A 19,822-nucleotide genomic window follows, 5' to 3' on the forward strand; every position below is an offset into this window, starting at 1 on the left:
TCTGACTTCTAGGCTCGTGCTCTATCCACTAGGCCCCGCTGCTTTGGGACAAGGCCAGGGTGAAGTGGGGAAGCCTGAGCTAGGAAGGATGGAGAGCAGTGACTTCACCATCGGTAAAATAGAAACCTGGAACTTCAGTCATTTCAAGGAGTGATGCTGCAGAGAAGCAGCATGGCCTAGTAGTTAGAGCACGGGCCTGGGAATCAAAAGGACCTGGGTTCTAATCCCGGCTCTGCCACCTGTCTGCTATATGAGTTTGAGCAAGCCACATCACCTCTTGGTACCTCAGTGACCTCATCTGTAGAATGGGGATGAAAATTGTGAGCCCCACGTGGGACAGGGACCGTATCCAACCCGATTAGCTTATATCTCCCAGTGCTTAGTACAGTGCCTGGCACACAGTAAGCACATAACAGATACTATGTAAAAAAAGCGATTTCCACTTTTGGAACCTGAAACAAATTATGGATCAAGTCATGGGTAAACACACCATAACGGGCTACAAGAGGGAAAGTTAGAGATGTTAGATGGTATCTCTGGAACCAAGAAGATGGATATCACAAAGGCCAACCTCAAACAGTAACTGTCCTACCTACTCCACACACCATGCTGAGCTCAGAGGTGTTGGAGAGATGTGTGAAGTGGAAGAAGGCAGAAATGACTCTAGTAGTAATAGCAGTAGAATTGCGGTAAGTGAACTCCTCATATGCCTCAGCCTACCCCGAGTCCCCAAAGATTTGATACACCATTCTTTGCACTTGGGAAAGTTAATTAATTCATTCTGATACTTCTTAGGTGGTAATAATGTTGGTATTTGTTAAGCGCTTACTATGTGCAGAGCACTGTTCTAAGCGCTGGGGGAGATACAGGGTCATCAGGTTGTCCCAGGTGAGGCTCACAGTTAGTCCCCATTTTACAGATGAGGTAACTGAGGCACAGAGAAGTGAAGTGACTTGCCCACAGTCACACAGCTGACAAGTGGCAGAGCCGGGATTCGAACTCATGACCTCTGACTCCCAAGCCCAGGCTCTTTCCACTAAGCCACGCTGCTTCTCTATACTTACTATATGCCAGGCACTGTTCTACACACTGGGGTGGATACAAGCAAATCGGGTGGGACATAGTCCGTGCCCCATGTGGGGCTCAGTCTCAAACCCCATTTATACAGATGAGGTAACTGAGACCCAGAGAAGTGAAGTGACTTGCCCGAGGTCACACAACAGGCAAGTATGGGAGCCGAGATTAGAACCCATGAGCTTCTGACTCCCAGGCCCGTGCTCTATCCACTACGCCGTGGTGCTTCTTCAGTTGGCTGTGTATCATCATCATGATCAAGGAGTCAGAGATCATGGGTTCAAATCCCGGCTCTGCCACTTGTCAGCTGTGTGACCGTGGGCAAGTCACTTCACTTCTCTGGGCCTCAGTTACCTCATCTGTAAAATGGGGATTAAGACTGTGAGCCTCACGTGGGGCAACCTGATTATCCTGCATCTGCCCCAGCGCTTAGAACAGTGCTCTGCACATAGTAAGCGCTTAACAAATACCAACATTATTATTATCAAGGGCATTTATTGAGCACTTGGTATGTGCAGAGCACTGCACCAAGCGCTTGGGAGAGTACTACGGAGTTGGCCGACACATTCCCTGCCCACGAGTTTACAGTCTAGAGGGGGAGGCAGGCATTATTACAAGTAAATAATTTATAATATACAATTTAAAGCTATAAAGATGTAACATGCGTTTGCGCTGGGGGTGTGTGCCTACGGGCGTACGTGCATCAACAGATTCGGTTCCACATAAAGTCCATGGTGTCATGACAGCCTTCCCACTCTGCAGAGGGGAAGAATAAAGTTGGCTTTAGCTCTCTGCAAAGTGGGTAGTAACACAGGAGCCCCACGTGGGACAGGGACAGTGTCCAACCTGATTATTTTGTGTCTATCCCAGCGCGTAATACAGTGGTTGGCACAGAGAAAGCGCTTAAAAAATGCCATCATCATCATGCTTGTTTCTCCTTTGCTCAAAACAGACTCTTCTCAGCGTTGAAGTGACCTTCCACCGCAAGGATGCTGGTGCTCTTGGCTTTCATCATTGTGTTTCACATCACCTCCGCTGCGCTGCTCTTCATCTCTACCATTGACAATGTAAGTTCTTCAGCTCCCCCCGGCCCCACAAGCCCTCCCAACCTCCTCTCCCAACACATTCCACGCATTCCGGTTCCAGAGCCCAGCCTGCTCATCTCGGGCTGTTTTGACTTTCAGGTGAGTTCCCTTCTTGGCAGATGGAAAAACATGCCAAAGGGAGCTGCATCTCGTCACCTCTCCGAGGCCATTATGAGGAATTTTCCTCTTAGCTCCTGACTTGTATTACTAGACCACTAGTCATCGTTCGGGTTAATTTATTTTGTACATCAGGAATTTCCAAGTCTTCTTGGAAATCTTTGTTCGTCTTACTGAAAACATGGGCTGTGTCAGTTACAAGTGAGTCATCCTGTGGTGTTTTTATCATGCGAGGATTAACTAAGTTGACTGTTCTGGGTGACAAATGAAGGTCACGGGTGTAGTAAACGGTGTGCGTCGTGAAATGAAAACAACTTCTCCGCTCTGAGTTATCCACTCAAGTTCCTGAGAATCACAGCGCACGGTTCTTGAAAGAAGAAATCACAATCATTTGGAGCATAAACAATCACTGGTATCAGTGACAGGTGACGCTTGTTGAGAGTCCTCTATGGATACAGGATCCCAAGTCAAGCTCTCCCAGGGTTGAGTCCAGGGGCAACCTGCCCTTGGCTAACGGCTTTTCGTGAAACTGTATTCACATCCCCGTGACTTCTTCACTGCTAAAAATTGTTCTAGGCCAAGCAAAGCATAGCCGTGAAAGGAGCCGGACTCCATCGCTGACCCGATGTCCGTCTGGGCCGTGGGGAGGTTGGGAACTTGAACAGATCCGCCAAAGTCAAGTCTGGATGAGCTTTAACCACAACTTCCTCTTTCCTTCCGACTTCTTGGTTTTGTCGGTGTGGAAGCAGGCCGGCCGTTCCCTTTCATCCTGAAGCATTTCGGAGGATGATTAGGGGTAGACATGCCAGGTTCACGGTCGGGGAAAGGTGCCGGTTTCCCTCTCCCCCTCAAATACGGGCAGGCACCCCCTAACTGCTCTGTCCCCCGCTTCAGTAGCTTTCTGGGGAGGGGGCCCAAAGATGAAGGTGGGGACGGGGCGGGGACTTACGTGCTTACACCACTGAGTAGGCTAATGCCCCCTGACAGTGGAGCAGCATGGAGGGCTGTGGAAAGTGAGAACCAAAGTCAGAGAATAAAGGAGGGCACAAAAGCTGGGGACCCTCCATCCATCAGAATCCTACAGCATCTCCTAAACCCATCGGTTGTATTTATGGAGCACTTGCTATTTACAGAGCAACATCAGCAACTATGGTATTTGTTAAGCGCTTACTATTTGCCAGGCACTGTACTAAGCACTGGGGTAGATCATCAAGAAGCAGCGTGGCCTAGTAGATAGAGCACAGGCCTGGAAGTCAGAAGGACGAGGGTTCTAATTCTGCTTCCACCTCTTGTCTGTTGTGTGACCTTAAGCTCTTATTCTGTGCCAGGCACTGTACTAAGCACTGGGGTAGATACAAGGCTAATCGGTTTGGACGCAGTCCGTGTCCCACATGGGGCTCATAGTCTTAATCCCCATTTTACAGATGAGGGAATTAAGGCGCAAAGTGTCTTGCCCAAGGGCTTACAGGAGACAAGAGGCAGAGCCAGGATGAGATACCAAGTCCTTCTGACTTCCAGGCCTGTGCTCTATCCACTCACTAGGCCACGTAAGCAGCGTGGCTTAGTGGAAAGAGCCTGGGCTTGGGAGTCAGAGGTCATGAGTTCGAATCCCAGCTCTGCCACTTGTCAGCTGTGTGACTGTGGGCAAGTCACTTCACTTCTCTGGGCCTCAGTTACCTCATCTGTAAAATGGGGATTACCTGTGAGCCTCACGTGGGACAACCTGATGACCCTGTATCTCCCCCAGCGCTTAGAACAGTGCTCTGCACATAGTAAGCGCTTAACAAATCCCACCATTATTAGTAAGCTCTTGGGAGGGTCCAGTGTGTAACAAGGACAGAGTTGGTGGATGTGTTCCCGGCCAACAGCGAGTTTACAGTCTAGAGAAAAATGCTTCTGGGCTCAAGAATCCTGAGCCATCTAAACCCAGATGGCTATGGCATTCGCAGCCCACTGACCATGGGCCACCCTCGAGAGGCCGGCTCTTTAACCTGGGCTTCGTTGGGACAGGGCGTTTTGGGAGCTGCTTTAAAACACATGTCTACAATGCAATTTTACCAAATATTTCAAATTAGGCTTTTCTGCCTTCAACTGGGGCGTGCGATTTCACAACCCCCAAGATGGTGACTAAAAATGTTATTTTTTGAACACAGTTTCAAACGCCTGAAAGGAGGGATTCATTTCCTAACCCAACTTGGGTGCGGCTTAACTTCGGTTGAAACTCACACAGACTAGGGCAGCTGTTTTAAAACTACAACCTCTTTACCATAGGTGTTAAAGCACTCAATCACTTTGCCCCCACCTACCTCTCCTTTCTTGTTTTTTTACAAAACCCAGCCCACAGATTTTCTCCTCTAATGCCAACCTGCTCTCTGTACCTTGATCTCATCTACTTTGCCCCCAACCTCTGGCTCACATCCTGCCTCTGGCCTGGAACGCCCTCCCTCTTCATATCCGACTGATGATCTCTCTCTCCACTTTCAAGGCCTTTCTAAAAGCACATCTCCTTAAAGGCCTTCCCCGACTATGCCCTCATTCCAATTCTCTCACTCCCTCCTGAGTTGCTCTTGACCTTGGATCTGCATCCTTTATTCAACCCTCCCTCAGTCCCACAGCCCTACGTACAGATCCATAATTTTATTTATATTAATGTCTGTCTCCCCCTCTAGCCTCTAAGCTCATTGTGGGCAGGGAACGTGTCTACCAACTCTGTCCTGTGGTACTCTCCCAAGCGCTTAGTACTGTGCTCTGCACACACTAAGCACTCAACAAATACAATCGATCTGTTGAATGATAACCAGGACCTTGGTGTAGCTGAGGGTTAAAGTTCAAGTTATCCTGCTCATTTCCCAAGAAGTCATCCAGACAGGGCTTGTCCTGGCCTGAACCTTTCCTGTTTCCTTTGCCTTTTACAGGCCTGGTGGGTAGGAGAGGGATTTTACGCAGACCTCTGGAGACTGTGTCAAAACTCCACTAACTGTACAGAAATCAGTGACAGTTACAAAGGTGAGTATTAAAGCGTGGCGGGTCTCATAGAATCTAATCAAAAAGGGACTTTCTCTAGGAAGACTGTAGAGGTTTCTCTCAGTTTAACCAGCCCCTCTCCCGCACCTCAAAAACAAAATTGCTCGAAGGCTCTTTCACCTTTAGAAATATGAACTGGGGCCAGTAGAGGCTGCAGAGCTGCAGGAAATCAGAATTGGCAGCAGACTTTACAGTTCCCTCCAATACAGTCTGGGGAAGAGGGGGCAACCTGCCTCCATACAAGTTTTCCATCCTTTGTTTTTTTAAACTGATAAAAAATGTTGGCTATCTGGAATTCCAGGGAATGTGAGACACTCACTTGGCACAAATGCCAGTTAACTGCTTTGGGGCTCACATTGTCATAGGGCACCTATCTGCTAGACTGTAAGCTTCTCGAGGGTAGGGATCGCCCTACTTAAGCCGTTACGCTCTCCCAAAAGCTTAGTACAAAGCTGTGTTCAGAGTACTCTCTGATCGGCTCCACCACGGGTCAGCTGCGTGACCTTGGGCAAGTCACAACTTTTCCGTTGCCTCAGTTCCCTCATCTTTAAAACGGGGATTTAAGACTGTGAGCCCCATGGGGACACGGACTATCTTATATCTACCCAGCGCTTAGTACGTTGCCTGACATACAGTAAGTGCTTAACAAAAACCATTTAAAAAAAAAATTACTCGACAAATAGCAGTGATTGCTAGAGCGCTAGTGAGAGCCACATAATTAGAAATAAAGTCCCCACTGGAGCCAGTCGACCCGAGGAAAGATTGTGGGTATGAGAGAGTGTTAGTGGGGAGTGGGAGTTCATTGATTAACAGAATCTTTACATGTTGAAGATCGGGAATTTGGTGGAATTGCAGTCTTTGGAAAATCTGCTCCCGCAATGAGTGTGAGCTGTTGATAAAACTACTCCTACTTTACTGCTACAACTGCGAATAATAATCATATTTGTCAAGTTTTTCTATGGGCCAAGAACTATATTAAGCAATGGGGAAAATATACGATAGTAAAGATGGGACACATTCCCTGTCCCACATGGAGATCACAGTTGAAAAGGGAGGAGGAACAAATATTGAATCTCTACGGGCCCGGAGAAGTTAAGTAGCCTGCCCAAGGTCATGCAACAGGCAAGCCAGGCAGAGCCAGGATTAGAACCCAGGTCCTCTGAGTCCCAGATCCATGCTCTTTCCACTGGACCATGCTGTTTCTCTTCTCTGGTGTTAGGGGCAAAATTGTCTGCTAGTCAGATTAGCGGGACACCTTGCTTTTAAGCTACCCTCACCATCCAAGGCAGAACTCGGGCCAAGCAGAAGCAGGATGGGAAACAGCATGGTGTACAGGCCTGGGAGTCAGAAGGCCATGGGTTCTAATATCCGCTCTGCTACTTGTCTGCTGTGTGGCCTTGGGCCACTTCTCTGTGCCTCAGTTACCTCATCTGTGAAAGGGGGATTAAGAATGTGAGCCCTATGCGTCACAGAGACTGTGTCCAACCCAATTTACTTATATTCATTCATTCAATCATATTTATTGAGTACTTACTGTTGGCAGAGCACTGTACTAAGTGCTTGGCACTGTACTAAGTGCTTATCCAGTGCTTAATACATTGGCTGGCACGTAGTAAGCGCTTAACAAATACCATAATTATTATTATAACCACCCTAGCTTGCATGCACATGTGGGTCCATCTGCTACTATATCTCATCTCCCTTGGGTTGTAAGCCTCTCGAGGGCAGGGGCCACCCCTAACAGTGAATGCTATATACACCCAGGGGTCATTTTCTAATCGTTTTGCAGGTTATCAGACTCTCCAGGCCGTTCAAGCCACGATGATCCTGTCTACCATCCTGTGCTGTATCGCTCTGTTGGTCTTCGTTCTCCAACTCTTCCGCCTGAAGCAAGGAGAGAGATTTGTTTTAACATCCATCATCCAGCTGCTGTCATGTGAGTCGAGTAGTGCCGGGCCCGAGGAAACTCCAGGGTCCTAGTAAAGAGGGGCAGGGCCCCTGAAGGGAGGGAAGTGAAATCCACCTTCGGTGTCTCTGGGAAGATGCCACCTGGTCTTCAACCAAAGTTGATCCATTTCAGCAAGTGGCAGACATCAATCAATGGTATTGATGAGTGCTCACTAGGTGCAGAGCACTGTACTGAACGCTTGGGAGAGTACAACAGAGGGATGATGATAATAGTGTTTATTAAGCACTTACTATGTGTCAAGTACTGTTCTAAGCTCTGGGGTAGATACAAGGTAATCATGTTGGAGACAGCCCCCTGCCCCTCATGGGGCGCTCGGTCTTAATCCCCATTTTCCAGATGAGGTAACTGAGGCCCAGAGAAGTGAGCGGCTTGCCCGAGATCACACAGTGGGCAAGTGGCAGAGCCGGCATTAGAACCCAGCTCCTTCTGCGTCCCGGGCCCGGGCTCCATCCTCTAGGCCACGAATTAGCAGAAACCTTCCTTGCCCATAACAAGCTTAGAGTCTAGAGGAAATCCCAGATCTCCCAGCCCTGGCAGATGGGCTGTGACCTAAATGTTCCTTCAACATCTCATCCACACAGAGATGCAGTGGACCCTCATGCAATGGGAGATTTGACCGTAAGCTCCTTGTGGGAAGGGAATGTGTCTATTTATTGTTCTGTGGTATTTCCCAAGTCCTTAGTAGAGTGCTCTGCACACAGTAAGCGCTCAGAAAATACGATCGACTAACTGGCCAAAGCAGTGCCCTCTCCTCTCTGGTGAGGCCTCCCAAAACTTTACATGTCCCTTGGTAAATCGCCTCTTTTCTACCGACAGACATTTGATTCTTCCAGAGGAGTGGTTCAAGTTCAAATACACACGAGCCTTCAGCCCAGCGCTCTCCCACTTAAAGAGCGAAACATAACCCTGCCCCCTTGTGGGTAATTTAGTAACACCAATCCCCCAATTAGGTTCTCGCATTCAGAGCATCACCTCAGTCAATCAGCCAGTCCAATTTATTGAGCGCACAGCACTGTCCTAAACGCTTGGGAGAGGACATTCTGACAATCAACAGACACATTATGAGAAACAGCATGGCTCAGTGGGAAGAGTCCGGGCTTGGGAGTCATTGGTCATGGGTTCGACTCCCAGCTCTGCCACTTGGCAGTTGTGTGACTGTGGGCAAGTCATTTAACTTTTCTGTGCCTCAGTTACCACATCTGTAAAATGGGGGTTAACTGTGAGCCTCACTTGGGACAACCTGATTACCCTGTATCTACCCCAGCACTTAGAACAGTGCTCTGCACATAGTAAGCGCTTAACAAATAACAACATTATTATTATTATTATTCCCTGCCCATAGCGAGCTTACAGTCTAGAGGGGGAGAGACAATCCTTCCATTCATTCATTCAATCATATTCATTGAGCACTTACTATGTGCAGACCACCGTACTAAGTGCCTTGGGAGAGTACATTCTAACGATAGACACATCCCCCGCCCAAAGGAGCTTACAGTCTAGAGGGGGAGAGACAGTGCTTCCATTCATTTATTCATATTTATTGAGCACTTACTGTGTGCAGAGCACTGTATTAAGCACTTGGGAGAATAGAGCAAACAGACACATTCCCTGCCCAAAACGAGCTTCACCCTGAACACCTATCCCACTCACGACATCCCTCACTGAACCCAGGGGAACCCCTCTTTGGACATAACTGGACGGACTGATGTGAGTCCTGACTGGATAAGACCCCAGAGGTTCTCAGACTTCTTTAGTTCCACTGCCTCTCGTGGCCTAGTGGATCAAGCACAGGCCTGGGAATCAGAAGGACCTGCGTTCAAATCCCGGCTCTGCCACTTGTCTGTTGTGTGACCTGAGGCAAGTCACTTAACTTCTCTGTAACTCAGTTTATGCCTCAGTAAAATTGGGATTAAGACTGTGAGCTCCATATGGGACAGGGACTGTGTCTCCAACCCGATTTGCTTGTATCCACCTCAGTGCTTAGTAAAGTGCCTGGCACATAGTAAGCGCTTAACAAATACCACTATTATTATCATTCCCTGAACCATCGGAAGGCAGCCCCCAGGAAAGAACTGTCGGAGCCAAGCTCATGGAGAGGGGGGCTGTGGAATGAAGCTGTATATGACACTTACTGAAGCATCTGAAGCTTACTTACCTCCACTCTGTTCTCCCTGCTAGGTCTGTGTGTCATGATCGCAGCAGCTATTTATACGGACCGACACGAAGAACTGCACAAGAAAAACATGGATTTTTATAAGGAGATGGATGGAGGGAAATACGGCTATTCCTTCATCCTAGCCTGGATTGCCTTTGCATTTACCTTCATCAGCGGGATCATGTATCTCGTATTGAGGAAGCGCAAATAAACATCGGGGTTTAGCTATCTCTACGGTCACCGCACAGCACCAAAATTCCAATAACCGTTTTGTATATAATCATTTTTTGTGAATCTGTAGCAGAGGTATTGTTTTTCCTTTTTTTTGTTTTGTTTTTGTTTTTAAAGTGCTGTGTTTTTGACATCCGATCTAAAGACTATGAAGAGCAGTGCAGGGGTACTGGAATAATTATAGCCGGCCAATAGCCTGACCAAGCCAAAGGCAAAATCCAATTTCCTCAGTGTGGCGTTCTGTAACTTGACGTAGCTATCGTTTGACTAGACACTAACAAACCCAGGTAACGGCTGGACCCTTCCTTCTGCTAGGCTCACACGATCACACACGTTTCCGTGCGGTTACTAAACCAGCTACGGACCGGCGTACACCTACGACAGCTAGAAGATGGGAAGCGTGGTTACTTTTCCTTTCTAATAGAGCCAAGGTGGGAATTCCCTGAGCCCAATATGTTTGCGTGAGTCTCTGTTTGTGTGTGCCGGCAGACAGACCGTTTTGTCCTAGGGAATGGGGCGTGGGAGATTATTGGAAACGCCATTGATGTCATTTCCAAGTGCTTAGTACAGTGCTCTGCACACAGTAAGCACTCAATAAATATGATTGAATGAATGAATGTACCCACTGCTGGCCTGGGAAAAAGTAGAAACTTTGACTTTTCTTTTTTTTTTTTGTACTCTTGAGTGTGGTTTCTGTTGTTCTCATGCTAGGTGTGCAGAACTACCTCAAGAAGTTACAGATTCTCTTCAGTGGGAGGATTTTCCTCAAGTAGGTACTAATCACGGGCACCTTGGCAAAAATACACGATGCCCACAATATTAAGTCCCCCGCTGGGCAGTGGAAGCACTTATTATCTTTGGGACTGATTTGGTTTTATCCTGAGATTTTTTTTTTCCCCCCTACCAAATTTCAGGGGGTATCCTTACTTTCCCAAAGAAAAAAGGAGGCATGTAGGGGGGAGAGGGAGTAAATGACCATTAGCATTTAATGTGAAGGTGAAGGGATGGGATGTTAGCCCCTGTGCTGGCCATCTGTGCATATGGCAAGTGGTGCTTTCAGGGCTGCCTTGGGGACAGGGCAAGACTTGGGTGCAGTCAACTGTCATTATCTGTGGTCAGAGGGGGGTGGGGATGGTGCGTGAGGGATGAGAGAACCCACAAAACAGATCCATGACGAGTCGCAAACTCATTTTATCCAATGGTTTCTTCATCATCATCTGCTCCATCTTCTACTGGTGTGGCTAACCAATAGCAAAAAGAAAAAAAATGCATGGAATAGAATTTCACCTTCTCTTCTTACGCCTCCTACTCTTCCTTTTGGGGGTGGTGCTGGGGCGATGAAATCCAAAGGCAGCAACAGGAGGAAAGAGGAGAAGCAAGCAGTCTGGATAATCCACAGGACTCCCAGATGATCGAGCACTGGCTGCACTCCAGTACCCTCTTTGGATAAATATACATATTTAGATGAGCCTACATATGTCTACTCAACTCAGTATGATGGCATTTATTAAGCTGTATACTGTACCTGATAAACGTATAATACATGTTTTGTAATCTTCCATTGAAGATGTACTGTTCTTTAAATCAAACGAATAGGTTAGTGGAATTTTTGGGGTATTTATATATGAATAATGTTAGATTCGTGGCACGATAGAAACACGAGAACCCAAAAAGGCCCTTTTGCCTGTCCAGCATGTATGGCTTCTTCCAACTATAGCTGGAGGAGAGCAAAAACCCTCCAAATTCTCTCCCTAACTCTGCCTTTCACATGTGGTGTCCCACCTTCTATGTTATTTAAACTGAGCTTTTCCTCATTCCCATTTTACTAAATGTATTGTTCACTCACCACTCTGTCAGTCCGGGGAGAGACAGAAAACGCCGTCTTCTTTTCAGAAGGCTCTGATACCCCTTTGGTTAATTAGTCTCATGGGTAAAAGGGTGTTCCTCTTCTTGAATACTGCAGTGCATGCTTGAGTAATATTTGGTGTCTGAAATTTGGGAAGAGCACAGCGCCCAGCTCCGTATGCAGCTTCGACTCCCTTAAAAGCTGAAAATCACATTAGCGTTAGTTGGTGGATCTGGCAATACCACTGTAGTTGGAGGAAGAAAATTAGACATAAACACACCATTTCTCCATTGTGCTTCCTGGCCTGGCCTTTTTTATTTCAGCTGTTTGAAAAAAACAACCAAACCTAAATTATTCACCAGGATAGGTGTTCCCATTTGTATACATGCATGCTCTTTTTTTTTTTATGTGGTAGTTAAGTGCTTACTATGTGTCAAGCACTGTTTGAGGCGCTGGGAAAAGATACAGGTTAATCAGGCTGGATACAGTCTCTATCCCACCCCTGTAGACTGGGTTTCACAGTCTAAGTAGGAGGGATAAGAGATATTGAATCCCCATTTGCAGTCAAGGAAACTGAGGCATAGAAAAGTGAAGTAATTTGCCCAAGATCACACAGCAAACAAGTGGTGGAGCCAGAATTAGAACCCAGGTCCTCTGGCTCCCAGGGTCGTGCTTTATCCGTTAGGCCACACTGCTTCAACAGGGGTATATGTGGAGTGCTCCAGTATGTTTACTGCAACACCATGGGACTGGTCAGCAGTCTACAGGAGTCATCCTTTGTTGTGTCATACACAAGTGTTGCGGATGGGTTCCACTTGCCCAGCTGTGATTATGGCACACCCGAGGCTCTCCAATAGAGCAGAAGGCATATTATCCGAATTAATTAGGTGTGAGGCTCAGTTCCTATGATCAAAAGTTCTGATAATATGATGATGATGGCATTTGTTAAGCGCTTACTATGTACCCACCACTAAACAAAGCACTGGATTAGACAAAATATTCACATGGGACACAATCCCCATCCCACATCGGGATTGCAGTCTAAGGGGGAAGGAGAATATAACATTTGTACATCCTCAGCTCCAAACTTACCTAATTTTCTTTAGCAATCCACTTGTCTTCCTTTAGCCACTCCCAATCCCTATTATTCAGAGTAGCCTCTGTCTGGATAACCAAAGTTGTCTACCTAAAGTTTTGGCAACCAGTTTTTTTTGAGATCTGAAGTAGCTCTTTCCCAAGTTTCCTCTACAGATTGGTCTGGAAGGACAACGGTGTCATAGGCAAAGAGGTTTGTTGTTTTATAAAAAGACCAAAAGGTCAAATTGAACTCTCCCTTTCACTACCCCCCTACCCATATGGGGCCTTAATGGAGCACTATGAAATGAACATTAGGACCAAAAAAAAGGTTTTTTTCTTCCTCTATGGTAATAATTAAAGTTGATGCATTTTTATAACACTTTTATAAAGTACTGTAATTCTGTCATTCAGGGAATTCTTGATGAACAGACATCTTATTTTTGATATTTGTGTTAAAAAAAAATCACAAGGGGCCTTTTTTTTTTTAGCTGTTTGAAAAATTCCCTAAATTATCAACCAATATAGGTGTTCCTGTTCGACTATACGCATGCTCTCAAATATGTGTGTATGCAGAATGCTGCAGTGTGTAGTCACATAAGTGAAAGCACACCAGATCAGCCAACTCAGAAGCTTGCTCAGTGTTAATGAAGAGACAGACACTCAACACACACACACACACAAAAACCCCAGGGTGCTTATGTGCTTCTACCACAAGCACTAGTCCAAATTTTTTTAAGATGTATTATGGTTGAAATTTGCCTGGAAGGGGATTACTAAACTAACTAACACTTTAAAGGTTACTTAAAAAGTACAAGTTGTAAAATGTTGTATATTGGGGAAAATGCCAAGAAACGGGCATAGTGATTGACTTAGAATCTTAGTGTCCGAGGACAATCGTGATTTTAGAATAGTGAGATTCTTTCTACTTTAATGTGCCTTTAAATATTTCATTTTCTATGTTTTATATAATCTGAAAGTATACATGGAAATAAAGTTAAAACAAAATGGTCTAGCACAGCAGACTTGCATATCTTTATCAACTGTAGCAATGCAGTGTAAATGAAGATGTACCGATCCCAATTTATCTGCTTTGAGGAATGTCACTCAGACCGTAGTCCTTTACAAATAATGTGTTGCCTCGTCCTGGTAAGAACAAACAATCTTAAAAGATCCAGATGCACCTCCCCACAACACCCTGACATGTCAAGTTAGCTCCACCTCCCCCATTTTCAAGTGTGTTACTTCATATTATCTGCACTTCTGCCTCTTCCAACGGCATAGAAAATCTAGAATTGATTGGATCAGTCGAGGCCACTGCATAAGGTGGTTTTTCTCTACCTATGTTGGTGGTATTTTGGGGAAAACAAAAAATCCAACAACTTGTGTGAATAATAATACTGCCGGTGATTGTAATTTTTAAGCGCTTACAATGTGCCAAGCACTGTCCTAAGCACGGGGGTAGATGCAAGTTAATCGGGTTGGACACAGTCCCTGTCTCATATGGGGTTCACACTTTTAAATCCCCATTTTACCAATGAGGTAACAGACCTAGAGAAGTTAAATGACTTGTCCAAGGTCACACAGAAGACACGAGGCAGAGCCGGGATAGCCCTAAACTCCATCAAGATCCTCACCGCGGGGTTGGGATGAGGATTCACAAGGCATGCTTGGAAAGATCAGTCCAGGTTAATAACGAAGGACCCCAAAAACGGTCATGGCTGCTCCAGCCAGTTTCGAATCACTCAGATGCATCTCAGACATAGGAATTTAGTTTTAATCCTGAATGACATCTAGAGTAGGGGAAAGACAAATTCCAAATTCCTATATTTACTATTGATACCAGCTCCTCTAATGACCCAATCTTCAACAAATTTATAAGCTTTCTTGGGCCTAAGCACTTGTGCCTGAAGCCTGTTCTCCTGTGGGCCAAGCAATCAAATTATTTTACTGAGCACCTGGATGTAGAACTAAGGACTACTCCTTACTACTCTACTAAGGACTTAGGTTGTAATAACAGAAGAGAAATACAAAATAAACAGAAATAAATGACATGGTGTCTGCCCTCATAGAGTTACACCCTAATGGGAGGAACTATTATTTATGCCAATTTATAAATAGTAAGAGGAAAACGAAGAAGGATGCACCTGATGGCAAAAGGGGTATAGAAGATGAAATGGATGAATAAATAAGGCAAGTAGATTGCCCTATTCCACTAATCTATCGATACATTAGTAAGTGCAGATGGGCTGACACAGACAGTCTTTCTGCAGGATGTGAGCTGTTGGAAGGGCTTTCAAGGAGGGGGGTTGGAGGGAGGAGGGAGATCCAGGAAGGGGGAATGGAATGAGCATTGAATCAGACACGGCCAAGTCAAGAGCGAGGGATAGTTGGAAAGGTGGACCTGGGAGGAATAGAGAGTGTAAACTGGGGTGTAGGGAGTGAAAGGAGCTGGTATTGAAGCTAAAGCAAGCTGGTAGACAGCCTCAAAGCCAATGGCAAGGAGTTTCCGCCTAACGCAGAGGGAAATGAGCAGCTTTCTGAGGTTTTTAAGGAGTGGAAAAATGTGCTCTGAATGATATTTTAGGAAGATGAGCTAAGTAGTAGTGCAGACCAAAAGGGGAGAGGCTGGAGACAGGCGAGACAAATACGTTCATCTATTTAGGAAATGATGAGAACTTGGATCCGGGCGGAGGTCATTCGGAGATCATTTATTTGGGTGGACAGGAAGGGGTGGCCCCAGGAGACGTCAGAAGAACTGGCAGCGGTTACAGAAAGACGGCAAGGACTTAAAGATGACACCAAGATTGTGGATTTCTGGGATAGGAAGGATGGTGGCTTTGTCAACAGAGATAGGAAAGTTAGGAGGAGAGATGAGTTTAATTTTAGAAATGCTAAGCTTGGAGCACCGGTGGCACCAGGTGAGGGGCGGAGCAAGGATTAGAAACCAGGCCTTCGGACTCCAAGTCCTGTGCTAATTCATGCTTCTTCCCAGAAACCCCTGGGAAGAGACCTGGCTAATAGGAGTCTTTGCCAAGCTTAGTCAATCACCAAGGCAAGCAGAGCTTAAACCTAAGCATGATGTCACCTTGGTACAGCTCTGCGTGGGACAAGGACTTTAGTACTTAGCATAGCATATGGTCAGAACTTAATATTTATGATGACATTTATCACTAATCATGGATTCTTGGAAGGGTTATTCCCAGGAAAGAGAGGCTTATTTTGAAGAATAAACTTCCTACTTCTCCTTCAGTCTAGACCGTAACTTCGTCTCTAGAAACCGTAAGCTCATTGTGGGAATGTATCTACCAATTGTTATATTGCACTCTCCCAAGCACTTAGTACAGTGCTCTGCACACAGCAAGCACTCAAATATGATTGATTCACTCCTCAGTAGGGACCTAAATATTTACACAACCCAGTTCTGCTAACATAATCCTTTGTTTTGACTATAGAGCCAAACACTAGACACTAAGCTAAAAACAAGAAACAACTTGTATCCCTGAGAAGGCAGAAGGGATTACCCAATGAAAGAATAGATTTCCAAATACGCCCCCAACTTTGAATTGAAAATTTACTCCGTTCCATTACTAACAAGGATAAATGGGAGCCAGAGGAATTTGGAAGAAATTGCTGCACAATACGTAGAGGGGAAAATCTGTGTAATACACAGAATGGATTTTCACTTTGCTTGTTCCTAAGCAGGGTTCTAACACCATTGTGTTTTCCAGCAGAGGTTTGGATTTTTTAGTTACGATTTTCTTCAAGTCCAGAGACTGCTTAATTTAGGTTTCACTAGCAGAAATGTTAGTATCACTGTGGGTACATACGTAATTGTTCTTCCTTTCCAAAGAAAAGGAAACTTTTGGGCTCCTGCTCTGTGTGCACAACAGAAGTCAGTCAATTGTTTTTGAGTCTTTACTGAATGCAGAACGCTGTAATAACCATTTGGGAAAATACACTATAACAATAAACAGACATATTCCCTGCCCAGAATGAGCTTACAGTCTAGAGGGAGGGATGGACATTAATATATATATAATGAAGTGCTGTGGGGAGTGAGACCTGAAATTGTTTCCTTGCTGGGTGAGTGTATACACAGTCCAGGCCTTCCCCAGAGTAGCCAGGCTATTTCCTACCCTAAGCTACAATTTACCACTGGAACTTGCTCCCAGGAAAGAGCCACAGTTATAATAATGATAATAATAATAATTGTAGTATTTGTTAAGTACTAAGCACTGCGGTGGACACAAGCAAATCAGGTTGGATGGAGTCTGTCCCAAGTGGGGCTCACAGTCTCAATCCCCATTTTAAAGATGAGGGAACTGAGGCCCAGAGAAGTGAAGTGATTTGCCCAAGGCCACAGAGCAGACAAGTGGAGGAGTCGGGATTAGAACCCTTGACCTTCTGACTCCCGGGCCTGTGCTCTATTATGCCATGCTGTAGGCGCTTAATAATGGAGCCGAGCAGAGGGAAAGGCCCCAGAAAGCTTTTCCTGCTGTCAACTAGGATCCAGAGCACAAACTGATGTTCAGCTCCACCAAGTTCTGGGGGCCTAATGGTGGAAGCATCTGCGCTCGAAAACTTACAGCATCTCCGTCAAGGGGCGAGCCTGCCTGCCCACCTGCCTCAGCAATCCCTGCCCACCCCTGCCTCGAGACCAGTGGGGCAGCTTCTGTGGCAGGCTCAGGGCCTGTCGGAGTCAGCCCCGTGGCTTCCACCTCCTAAATCTTGATCCACGCTTCCCCACCAGGCTTCCCAAGATGGCAAGTGGCCCAGGGGCTGAAACCAATGTCCACCCTGGGTTAGCCACATCTGGGGTGGCTACAGCAGAGGTGAGCCGATTCATCAAGAGCCGTGGGCTTCGGTTACTCAGCTCACTGCTGACTGACCGGGAGGTTAGGATTGTGCTTTGTGTATTCTAAAATGTTGTCACACCCCTTCAACTCATCGCTGAGGCATAGAAGTAGCATGGCCTAGTGGCAAGAGCACAGGCATGGGAGTCAGAGGACGTGGGTTCTAATCCCAGCTTTACCACTTGTCTGTGGCGTGATCTTGGGCAAGTCACTTCACTTCTCTGTGCCTCAGTTCCCTCATCTGTAAAATGGGGATAAAGACTGTAAGCCCCAGGAGGGCCAGGGACCTGTTCAACCTCATTATCTTGTATCTACCCCAGTGCTTAGACCAGGGTTTGGCATATAATAAGTGCTTAAATACCATAATTATTATTACTTAGAAGTAGAGACCTAAGAACACAGAGGTGCTTAAAACACCCAGTGTATTCTGTTAATAGACGGTATCATCGTACTCAAGGATCCTGGTTTCCTAGCTACCTATGGCTAATTAGTCCCCGAGAGGTAAGAAGCTCAAGCCATTTATTGCTTCCTACTTCTCTTGTACCTTCCATGTCCAAGGGTCATTTAATGATCAATCAAGGGTATTTGAGTAAAAATAGTGGCATTTATTAAACACTACGTGCCAAGCATTGTTCTGAGCACGAGGGAAGGTACAAGATAATCGAGTCAGACACAGTCGCTGTTCCATGGGAGGGTCACAATCAAAGTAGGAGGGAGAACTGGTATTGAGACCCCATTTTACAGATGAGAGAACTGAGGTGTGGGGAAGTTTAATGGCTTGCCCAAGGTCACAAAGAAGGCTCAGAGAAGCAGCATGGCATAGTGGCTAGAGCCCCGGCCTGGGAGTCAGAAGGTCATGGGTTCTAATCCCAGCTCTGCCACTTGCCTGCTGTGTGACTTCAGGCAAGTCACTTCACTTCTCTGGGCCTCAGTTGTCTCCTCTGGAAAATGGGGATTGAGATTGGGAGCCCCACCTGGGACAGGGACTGTGTCTAACCAGATTTGCTTGGTTCTACCCCAGCGTTCAGTGTAGTGCCTGGTTCAGAGTAAGCACTTAACAAATGCCCTAATTGTTATTATTATTATTATGTGGTGGAGTATTTACCGTGTGCAGAACACTGGACTGCTCATGTTCCACCCCATTCTTCTCCCATCTTTCCCTCATCCTTCTGAGGCTCACCTTGTCTCACTGTAAGTGATGGGAGCAGCTTTGGAATGAAGAAGAGGCTGAAATGATCAGGATTCTTTCTTCTGGAAAGTCAAAGCCTGAGAAAGGACATGACTAGAGTCTATAAAATCATAAGGGGGATGATAGGGTGAACACTGACTTTGTTCATTAAATCCCACAGCACCCGTGCTTCCAATTTCTGAAGCTGGAAACCAGAAGATTCAGGATGAACAAAAGGAAACAATTATTTGCCTAGTGGGTAGTAAGCATATGGGCTTTGTTATCACAGGAATGTGTGTAGGCTGAAAATATCAATAGGTTCAAGAAGGTTTCGAATAAATTCTTGGATGATGAGTTTCCAGGATGGAAAGTCAGAGACATTCAGAAGCTTGAGAAGATTGGTGACCTCTCAAAGGTCACCAATCATCTTCTTCTTGCCAAATCGAGCAGTTTCTACTCCATCCTAATCCTTCTTAACCTCTCAGCTGCCTTCAAAATTGCTGACCATGCCCTTCTCCTGGAAACATTATCCAACCTTGGTTTCACTGACGCTGTCCTCTCCTGGTTCTCCTCTTCTCTCTCTGGCCACTCATTTTCAGTCTCCTTTGCGTGATCCTCCTCTGTCTCTCACCTGCTATCTGTGATCCTCTGGGACCCCTTCTATTCTCCATCTACACTCACTCCCTTAGAGAACTCATTCGCTCCCGTAGCTTCAACTACCACCACTATGTGGATGATACCCAAATCTACATCTCCAGTCCTGATCTCTCTCCCTTTCTCTAGTCTCACATTTCCTCTTGCCTTCCAGACATCTGCCCCAGAAGATGGGGAGAGTGCAGATGTGTTAGAGGGGAATTCCAAACCCGAGAGACGACGAGGGGTCAGTGGCTAAGTAGACAAGATCACGGTACAGTGAGTAGGGTGGCATTAAAGCAAAGTGTGCAGGCTTAGAGCAGGATCTAAAGTGAAGGCATAGCCCTCAACCTAACTTATCTAGAGCTTCATTTGGAAGAAAGTGTCTTTTTTTAAGCCAAAAAACCTAATAGTTCAATAGAAAACTCAGGGATCAGAGGATGAGCTCCTCCTGGTGGATGATCAGGGCTTGGATAAAACAATGTGAAGTTACTTAACGGTATTGAGTGCTTTCTATGTGGAAAGCACTGTACTAAGCACTTGGCAAAGTACAATATAACACGAGTCAGAAGACATGTTCGTTGCTCACA

At 46.0% G+C, this 19,822-nt stretch overlaps 1 protein-coding gene across 1 annotated transcript in view; it reads left to right on the forward strand.

The window, feature by feature from the left end:
- Nucleotides 1-11,216, forward strand: part of EMP2 (epithelial membrane protein 2) — a 39,661-nt gene extending 28,445 nt beyond the window's left edge. Inside the window, exons 2-5 of the mRNA XM_029058164.2 lie at nt 2,027-2,141; nt 5,192-5,282; nt 7,090-7,236; nt 9,448-11,216. Coding sequence (XP_028913997.1) covers nt 2,064-2,141; nt 5,192-5,282; nt 7,090-7,236; nt 9,448-9,635 — 504 coding nt within the window. The 5' untranslated portion in view covers nt 2,027-2,063 and the 3' untranslated portion in view covers nt 9,636-11,216. The remainder of the gene's footprint in view (nt 1-2,026; nt 2,142-5,191; nt 5,283-7,089; nt 7,237-9,447) is intronic.
- Nucleotides 11,217-19,822: the final 8,606 nt, after the last annotated feature.

Source organism: Ornithorhynchus anatinus, chromosome 2 (genome assembly GCF_004115215.2).
Source record: "Ornithorhynchus anatinus isolate Pmale09 chromosome 2, mOrnAna1.pri.v4, whole genome shotgun sequence".
Taxonomy (NCBI): Eukaryota; Metazoa; Chordata; class Mammalia; order Monotremata; family Ornithorhynchidae; genus Ornithorhynchus; species Ornithorhynchus anatinus.